This window comes from Arachis ipaensis, chromosome B04 (assembly GCF_000816755.2).
Source record: "Arachis ipaensis cultivar K30076 chromosome B04, Araip1.1, whole genome shotgun sequence".
NCBI classification, from domain to species: Eukaryota; Viridiplantae; Streptophyta; class Magnoliopsida; order Fabales; family Fabaceae; genus Arachis; species Arachis ipaensis.
In genome coordinates, this window is record NC_029788.2 from 85,798,501 (window position 1) to 85,808,937 (window position 10,437).

The following is a 10,437-nucleotide window of genomic DNA, read 5'->3' on the forward strand; positions in this document are numbered from 1 at the left end:
GTACGCGTCAGGTACGCGCACGCGTCGCTGTGAATTTTCCAAATCGCGCGCATGCGTGGGCCATGCGTGCGTGTCGCTTCTCGCTGGTTGTCTCCTTTATTTCTTGTGCTCCTTCCATTTTTGCAAGCTTCCCTTCCATCTTCTAAGCCATTCTTGCCCTGTAAAGTCTGAAAACACTGAACATACGGATCACGGTATCGAATGGTATAAAGGGAAATTAAAATACACAAATTAAAGGCTTAGAAAGCAAGTTTTCAATCATAAAGCATAATTAGGAAGGAATTGTAAAATCATGAAAATAGTATGAATAAGTGAGTAAAGAGTTGATAAAAACCACTCAAATTAGCACAAGATAAACCACAAAATAGTGGTTTATCGCTCCCACCTAGCACTTTTGTTTAACATCCTTAAGTTGGACGGTCATTAGCTCAATTCTCTTTGCTATTAGGTGCATCTTCCAAAAGGAACACCGCAATCTCCTTGTTACTTTTCATCTTTTCACCATGATACAACTTTAGACGATGCCCATTCAGCTTGAAAACATCGAAGCTTGAAGAATGGCGCACATGATAGACCCCATACGGCTCCGCCTTTTCTACTCTATAATGTCCTTCCCATCTTGACCTTAGCATTCTGGGTATCAACCTCAATCTTGAATTGTAGAGGAGGACTAGTTCATCGGCTCTAAATTCTCTTCCTCTTATGTTCTTATCATGCACGGCTTTCATCCTGTCCTTGTAGAGTCTAGAGTTCTCATAGGCTTCTAACCTCAAACATTCCAATTCTACTAGTTGTAGCTTTTTCTCAATTTCGGCCCCTCCCAAACTTGAATTGCACTCCTTGATGGCCCAATATGCTTTGTGCTCTATCTCCACCGGTAGATGGCAAGCTTTGCCATAGACCAACCGAAAGGGGCTCATGCCAATTGGCGTTTTGTAAGCTGTTCGGTAGGCCCTTAGTGCCTCGGTGAGCTTCGCACTCCAATCCTTTCGATGAGGCTTCACAATCCTTTCCAATATGTGTTTAATCTCCCAATTGGAAACCTCAGCTTCGCCGTTTGTTTAGGGATGGTAGGCCGTGACTACTTTATGCATGATGCCATATTTCTTCATTATCCCTTCCATTCTCATGTTGCAAAAATGTGAGCCTTGGTCGCTCACGCTTGCTCGTGGCAACCCAAAGCGACAAATTATATTATTCCTCACAAAAGAAATTACCACATTAGCATCGTCCGTCTGGGTAGGTATCGCTTCCACCCATTTGGACACATAATCAACGGCTAGCAAAATGTAGAGAAAACCATTAGAGTTTGGGAATGGCCCCATGAAGTCGATACCCCACACATCAAAGATCTCACAAAATAGCATGGTTTATTGGGGTATTTCATTCTTCTTGGAGATATTACCAAATCTAAGACATTGAGAACAAGATTTACAAAAGAGAGAAGGGTCCTTGAAAAGAGTTGGCCACCAAAATCCACAATCTAGGATCTTCCTTGCCGTCCTTTGAGGTCCATAATGGCCACCTCCCTCAGATGAGTGGCAAGCTTCCAAGATTGATTGGAATTCGGCTTGTGGAATGCACCTCTGAATTACTTGATCTGCACCACATCTCCAAATGTGTAGGTCATCCCATACATAGTATTTGGATTCGCTTTTTAGCTTATCCTTTTGATGCTTGGAGAGATTAGGAGGAAAGGTGCAAGACACCAAGTAATTGGCAATTGATGCGTACGAAGGTATGACTTCTGAGATTGCTTTCAAGCCCTCAAAGGGAAAAGAATCATTAATAGGAGTGGCATCGCCTTTGGTGTGCTCAAGGCGACTAAAGTGATCCACCACTAGGTTTTGCGAATCACTCCTATCTTTAATTTCTAAATCAAATTCTTGCAATAACAAAACTCATCTAATCAAACTTCGCTTGGATTCCTTCTTAGCTAACAAATATTTCAACGCCGCATGATCCGAGTACACTACCACCTTGGAACCATGTAGATAAGCTCAGAATTTATCCAAAGTGAAAACAATAGCCAATAGCTCTTTTTCGGTGGTAGTGTAATTGGATTGGGCTCCATCCAATGTTTTTGATGCATAGAAAATGACATAAGGATTCTTACCCTCGTGCTGTGCTAGCGCGGCTCCCACGGCATAGTTTTAAGCATCGCACATTATTTCAAATGGCCAACTCTAGTCGGGCCCTCTCACTAAGGGAGCTTGGGTCAATGCAACTTTGAGTGTGTTAAAAGCCTCCATGCATTCTTTGCTTAGATCAAATTCAACATCCTCTTGCAACAATCAAGATAGAGGTAGTGCTACTTTACTAAAGTCCTTAATAAATCGCCGGTAAAAACCTGCATGACCAAGGAACGCACGGACTTCCCTCTCGGAGGAGGGGTAAGGCAAACTAGATATAACATTGATTTTTACCAGATCTACAGAAATACCATTGTTAGAGACAATGTGTCTTAAAATAATACCTTGTCTAACCATAAAATGACACTTCTAAAAATTTAAGACAAGATTTGATTTAGTACACCTCTCTAACACTTTTGCAAGGTTGTCCAAGCAAAGATCAAAAGAGTCCCCATAGACACAAAAATCGTCCATGAACACCTCCATGCAATGCTCTAGAAGATCCGTAAATATGCTCATCATACACCTTTGGAAAGTTACCGGTGCGTTGCATTGGCAATATGGCATACGCTTGTAGGCATAAGTTCCAAAGAGGCATGTAAATGTTGTTTTTTCTTGATCCTCTAAAGCAATATGGATTTAAAAATACCCCGAATAGCCATCTAAGAAACAGTAATGAGATTTATCAGAGAATCGATCAAGCATTTGATCGATAAATGGTAGCGGAAAGTGATCCTTCCTATTGGCCTGTTCAAACGCCGGTAGTCAATACATACCCTCCATGAGTTTTGCACCCTTGTATCTATAAGCTCCCCGCTCTCATTCTTGATTGTGGTCACCCTAGACATCTTTGGAACAACTTGGACGGGACTCACCCATTCACTATCCGAAATGGGGTAAATGATGCTGGTGTGGGAAATCGTGATTCACACTTTTCACAACTCCGCACAACTAACCAGCAAGTGCACTGGGTCGTCCAAGTAATACCTTACTTGAGTAAGGGTCAATCCCACAGATATTGTCGGCTTGAAGCAAGCTATGGTCATCCTATAAATCTTAGTCAGGCGGATTCAAATGGTTATGAGGTTTTGATAATTAAATGATAATTAAAACATAAAATAAAATAAAGTTACTAATGTAGTTTATTGGTGGGAATTTCAGATAAGCGTCTGGAGATGCTTTGTTGCTTCTGAACCTCTGTTTTCCGATTGCCTACTTCCTATCATGCGTGCTCCCTTCCATGGCAAGCCGTATGATCCTCTCGAATGAAAAATACCAGGTACGATCTCTGTACGGCTAATCAACTGTCGGATTTCTCGTCTCAGATGAAAAATACCATGTTCAGCTACCGTACAGCTAATTATCTGTCGGTTCCCGCTAGCGTCGAAATAGGATCTCTCTATCCTTTTGCACACTGTCACTACGCCCAACATTCGCAGGTTTGAAGCTCGTCACAGTCATCCCTTCCCAGATCCTACTCGGAATATCACAGACAAGGTCTAGACTTTCCGGATCTCAGGAATGCTGCCAATGATTCTAGCCTATACCACAAAGATACTAATCTCACGGACTTGGTCCGTGTATTAGATATCCAAGAGAATATACTCCGACTGTCATCCAATGACTACGTTGAACATCATGTAGACCGCTTGTGGTTGTCAGGCACGCGGATCTTGGCTAAGCGAGTAACGAAGATAGTGGGTGATTGTCATGGGTCACCCCTTCATTCTGAATTAACTGAATTAAGTACAAGAGTATATCTTGGAGAAGAAGTAGGCGTGAAATGAAAGAAAAACAATAGTGCTTGCATTAATTCATGAAGAACAGCAGAGCTCCACACCTTAATCTATGGGGTGCAGAAACTCCACCGTAGAAAATACATAAGTGAACAAGGTCTAGGCATGGCCGTGAGGGCAGCGTCCAAACGTGAAAAGATAGGTCTATGGTAGCATCCAAAGTCTCAAATACAATAGTAAAAAGTGCTATTTATACTAAACTAGTTACTAGGGTTTATAGAAATTAAGTAACTAAGTGTAGATAGTGCAGAAATCCACTTCTGGGGCCCACTCGGTGTGTGCTTGGGCTGAGCATTGAAGCTTTCAGGTGCATAGGCCATCCTTGGAGTTAAACGCCAGCTTGTGTGCCAGTTTGAGCGCTATACGCCGGTTTTGGTGTCATTTATGGCGTTTTATGCTAGAAATCTCTAGTGGGCGTTTGAACGCCAGTTTGGGCTATCAAATCTTGGGCAAAGTATGGACTATTATATATTGCTGGAAAGCTCAAGATGTCTAATTTCCAATGCAATTAAGAGCGCGCCAATTGGGTTTTTGTAGCTATAGAAAATTCATTTCGAGTGCAGGAGGATCAGTATCCAACAGCATCTGCAGTCCTTTTTCAGCCTCTGAATCAGATTTTTGCTCAGGTCCCTCAATTTTAGCCAGAAAATACCTGAAATTACAAAAAAATACACAAACTCATGTAAAGTCCATAAATGTGATTTTTGCATAAAAACTAATAAAAATATAATAAAAAGTAACTAAAACATACTAAAAACTATATAAAAACAATGCAAAAAAGGGTATAAAATATCCGCTCATCACAACACCAAACTTAAATTGTTGCTTGTCCCCAAGCAACCAAAAACAAAATAGGATAAAAAGAAGAGAAAATACAATAAATTTCTAAAATATCAATGAAGATTAGTTTTAATTAGATGAGCGAAACTAGTAGCTTTTTGCTTCTGAACAGTTTTGGCATCTTACTTTATCCTTTGAAGTTCAGAATGATTGGCATCCATAGGAACTTAGAATTCAAATAGTGTTATTAATTCTCCTAGTTTAGTATGTTGATTCTTGAACACAGCTACTTTATGAGTCTTGGTTGTGGCCCTAAGCATTTTGTTTTTCAGTATTACCACCGGATACATAAATGCCACAGACACATAACTGGGTGAACCTTTTCAGATTGTGACTCAGCTTTGCTAGAGTCCCCAGTTAGAGGTGCCCAAAGCTCTTAAGCACACTCTTTTTTCTTTGGACCACGACTTTAACCGCTCAGTCTCAAGCTTTTCACTTGACACCTTCACACCACAAGCACATGGTTAGGGACAGCTTGGTTTAGCCGCTTAGGCCAGGATTTTATTCCTTTGGGCCCTCCTATCCTTTAATGCTCCAAACCTTGGATCCTTTTTACCCTTGCCTTTTAGTTTAAAGGGTTATTGGCTTTTTGCTCTTGCCTTTTGGTTTAAAGAGCTATTTGCTTTTTCTGCTTGCTTTTTCTTTTTCTTTTTTTTTTCTTTTTTGCCATTTTTTTCGCAAGCTTTGCTTTTCACTGCTTTTTCTTGCTTCAAGAATCAATTTTATGATTTTTCAGATTATCAATAACATTTCTCCTTTTTCATTATTCTTTCAAGAGCCAACAATTTTAACATTCATAAACTTCACTATAAAAAATATGCACTGTTCAGGCATTCATTCAGAAAACAAAAAGTATTGCCATCACATCAAAATAATTAAGCTAACTTCAAGATAATTTTTGAAATTATGCATTTCTTGTTCTTTTGCAGATAAAAACATTTTTCATTTAAGAAAGGTGAGGGATTCATGGAATCATTCATATCTTTAAGATATAGACACTAGACACTAATGATCATGTAATAAAGACACAAACATAGATAAAACATAAAGCATAAAAATCAAAAAATAGAAAAATAAGAACAAGGAAATTAAAGAATGGGTCCACCTTAGTGACGGCAGCTAGTTCTTCCTCTTGAAGATCCTATGGAGTGCTTGAGCTCCTCTAGGTCTCTTCCTTGCCTTTGTTGCTCCTCTCTCATGGCCTTTTGGTCCTCTCTGATTTCATGGAGGATAATGGAGTGCTCTTGGTGCTCCATTCTTAGTTGCTCCATGTTAGAACTCAAATCTCCTAAAAAAGTGTTGAGTTGCTCCCAATAGTTGTGTGGAGGAAAATGCATCCCTTGAGACATTCCAGGGATTTCTTGATGAAGAATTTCCTCATGCTCTTGTTGAGGTCCATGAGTGGGCTCTCTTGTTTGCTCCATCCTTTTCTTAGTGATGGGCTTGTCCCCTTCAATGAGGATGTCTTCTTCTATGACAACTCCGGCTGAATTGCACAAATAACAAATGAGATGAGGAAAGGCTAACCTTGCCAAAGTGGAGGGCTTGTTAGCTACTTTGTATAGTTTTAGAGATATGATCTCATGAACTTCTACTTCCTCTCCAATCATGATACTATGGATCATGATAGCCCGGTCTACAGTAACTTCAGACCGGTTGCTAGTGGGAATGATAGAGCATTGGATGAACTCTAACCATCCTCTAGCCACAGGTTTGAGGTTAGGCCTTCTCAATTGAATCGGCTTGCCTCTTGAGTCTCTCTTCCATTGAGTTCCTTCCACACAGATGTCCATGAGAACTTGGTCCAACCTTTGATCAAAGTTGACTCTTCTAGTGAAAGGATGAGAATCTCCTCTCATTATTGGCAAGTTGAATACCAACCTTATAGTTTCTGGACTGAAATCCAAGTATTCACTCTTTTTTAGCATGAAGGGGACCTCGGGGATCACCTTTTTCTTGGCCACAACTTCATAGAAGTGGCCTTCATGGACTTTTGAGATGAATTTCTCCATCTCCCATGACTCGGAGGTGGAAGCAATTGCCTTCCCTTTCCTCTTTCTAAAGGTTTCTCCAGCCTCAAGTGCCATTAATGGTTATGAAAAAACAAAAAGCCGAGCTTTTTTCCACACCAAACTTAAAAAGTTTGCTCGTCCTCGAGCAAAAGAAGAAAGAAATGAGGAGAAGAAGAAGAAATGTATGAGATGGAGGGGAGGAGTGGATTCGGCCAAGGGGGTTTAAGTGTGTAAGATGTGTGAAATTGAAGGTGGTAAGGATAGGTATTTATAGGGTAAGAGAGAGAGAGGGAATTCGTGTATGAGGGGTTGGGTTTGGGAGGGAAATGGTTTGAATTTGAATGGTGAGGTAGGTGGGGTTTTATGATGGATGGATGTGAGTGGTGAAGGGATTATGGGGAAGAGGGTAGGATTTAATAGGTGAATGGTGTTTAGGGAAGAGGTGGTGATTGGATTGGTCAAGGGTGTTTGGGGAAGAGTGTTATGGAAATGTGTGAAGAGGGGAAAGAGAGAGGTGGGGTAGGTGGGGATCCTATGGGGTCCACAGATCCTGAGGTGTCACGGAATTTTGGTCCCTGCACCATTCTGGCATTTAAACGCTCATTGTGTGCCAATTCTGGCGTTTAACGCCAGGCTGATGCCCCTTTCTGGCATTTAATGCCAGCCATACACCCTTTTCTGGCATTAAACGCCAGTCTATCTGCCTAATATGGCATTTAACACCAGCCTTCAGCCAAACACCCTTTTCTGGTGTTTAACACCGAGAATGCTGCCAAACTAGGCGTTAAACGCCCATTCTGCTATTCTTACTGGCATTTAAACGCCAGTAAGCCTGTCCTCCAAGGTGTGCTATTTTTGATGCTGTTTTTGATTCCACTTTAATTCTGAAGTTGTTTTTGTGACTCCACATGATCATCTACCTAAAGAAAACATAAAATAACAGTGGAAAAAAAATAAATCTAATTAAATAAAATTGGGTTGCCTCCCAAAAAGCACTTCTTTAATGTCAATAGCTTGATAGTGAGCTCTTAGAGAGCTTCACAGAGACTCAGAGTTTAATGGTGGCCTCCCAACACCAAACTTAGAAGTTGAGTGTGGGGGCTCTGTTTGACTCTGTATTGAGAGAAGCTTTTTATGCTTCCTCTCCATAGTTACAGAAGAAGATCCTTGAGCTTTAAACACAAGGTAGTCCTCATTCAATTGAAGGACTAACTCTCCTCTGTCCACATCAATCACAGCTTTTGCTGTGGCTAGGAAAGGTCTTCCAAGGATAATGGATTCATCTTCATCCTTCCCAGAGTCTAGGATTATGAAATCAGCAGGGATGTACAGGCCTTCAACCTTCACTAAGACATCCTCTACAAGTCCATAAGCCTGTTTCCTTGATTTGTCTGCTAATTCTAGTGAGAATCTTGCAGCTTGTACCTCAAAGATCCCTAGTTTCTCCATTACAGAGAGTGGCATGAGATTTATTCCTGACCCGAGGTCACACAGAGCCTTCTCAAAGGTCATGGTGCCTATGGTACAAGGTATTAAGAACTTCCCGGGATCCGGTTTCTTCTGAGGTAACTTCAGTTGAGCTCAAGTATTCAGTTCATTGGTGAGCAATAGAGGTTCATCCTCCCAATTCTCTTTACCAAATAGCTTGGCATTTAGCTTCATGATTGCTCCTAGATACAGAGCTACTTGCTCTTCAATAATGTGTTCATCCTCTTCAGAGGAAGAATACTCATCAGAGCTCATGAATGACAACAGTAAGTTCAGTGGAATATCTATGATCTCTGTGTGAGCCTCAGATTCCTTTGGTTCCTCATTAGGGAACTCCTTAGTGGCCAGTGGATGTCCATTGAGGTCTTCTTCACTGGAAATCACTGCCTTTCCCTCCTCTACAGGTTCGGCCATGTTGGACGTATTGATGGCCTTGCACTCTCTTTTTGGATTCTCTTCTGTATTACTTGGGAGAGTACTTGGAGGGAGTTCAGTAACTCTTTTACTCAGCTGAACTACTTGTGCCTCCAAATTTCTAATTGATGACCTTGTTTTAGTCATGAAACTGTGAGTGGTCTTACTTAGATCAGAGATTATGGTTGCTAAGTCAGAGAGGCTCTGCTTAGAATTCTCTGTCTGTTGCTGAGAAGATGATGGAAAAGGTTTGCTATTGCCAAACTTATTTCTCCCACCATTATTATTATTGAAGCCTTGTTGAGGCTTCTGTTGATCCTCCCATGAGAGATTAGGATGATTCCTCCATGAAGGATTATAAGTGTTTCCATAGGATTCTCCCATGTAATTCACTTCTTCCATTCCAGTATTCTCAGGGTCATAAGCTTCTCCTTCAAAGGACGCTTCTTTAGCACTACCGAATGCAGCTTGCATTCCATTCAGAATATGAGAAATCATATTGACTTGCTGAGTCAATATTTTATTCTGAGCCAATATTTCATTCAGAGTATCAATCTCAAGAACTCCTTTCTTCTGAGTCATCCCATTATTCATAGGATTTCTTTCAGAAGTATACATGAACTTGTTATTTGCAACCATTTCAATGAGTTCCTGGGCTTCTTCAGGTGTCTTCTTCAGATGAAGAGATCCACCAGCAGAGTGGTCCAATGACATCTTGGACAATTCAGACAAACCATCATAGAATATACATAAGATGCTCCATTCTGAAATCATGTCAGAAGGACACCTTCTAATCAATTGCTTGTATCTTTCCCAAGCTTCATAGAGGGATTCACCTTCCTTCTGTCTGAAGGTTTGGACTTCCACTCTAAGCTTACTCAACTTTTGAGGTGGAAAGAATTTGGCCAAGAAAGCATTGACTAACTTTTCGCAAGAGTTCAGGCTTTCTTTAGGTTGTGAGTCCAACCATATCCTAGCTCTGTCTCTTACAGCAAAAGGGAAAAGCATAAGTCTGTAGACCTCGGGATTAACCCCATTGGTCTTAACAGTGTCACAGATTTGCAAGAATTCAGCTAAGAACTAATGAGGATCTTCCAATGGAAGTCCATGAAACTTGCAATTCTGCTGCATTAGAGAAACTAATTGAGGCTTAAGCTCAAAGTTGTTTGCTCCAATTGCAGGAATTGAGATGTTTCTTCCATAGAAGTCAGAAGATGGTGCAGTAAAGTCACCAAGCATCTTCGTTGCATCTCCACCATTGTTGTTATTTTCGGCTGCCATGTCCTCTTCTTTTTCGAAAATTTCTGTTAGGTCCTCTCCAGAGTGTTGTGCTTTAGCTTCTCTTAGCTTCCTCTTCAGAGTCCTTTCAGGTTCAGGATCAGCTTCAACAAGAATATCTTTATCCTTTTTCCTGCTCATATGAAAAAGAAGAGAACAGAAAAGAAGAGGAATCCTCTATGTCACAGTATAGAGATTCCTTTATGTGAGTATAAGAATAGAAGAATGAGGTAGAGTGAGGATAAGAAAAATTCGAACACAGAGAGAGGGAGGGGGTTCGAATTTTAAGAAGAAGAGAAGTGTTAGTAATTAAATAAAATAAATAGAAAGAGCAGAAAGGGAAAGAAAAATATTTTTGTTTTTATTTTAATTATTGGTTAGAATCCAAAATTATTAAAAGAAATAAAATAAAATTTAAAACAATTAGTTAATTAAAAATATTTTTGAAAAAAGATGCTAATTATTTTCGAAAATTAG

General features: G+C 40.4%; 1 protein-coding gene across 1 annotated transcript; it reads right to left on the bottom strand.

Moving 5' to 3' along the window:
- LOC107636611 lies at nucleotides 429-920 on the bottom strand. The gene has a single exon (XM_016340110.1). It carries the CDS (start codon nucleotides 918-920, stop codon nucleotides 429-431), a length of 492 nt encoding a protein of 163 aa, XP_016195596.1.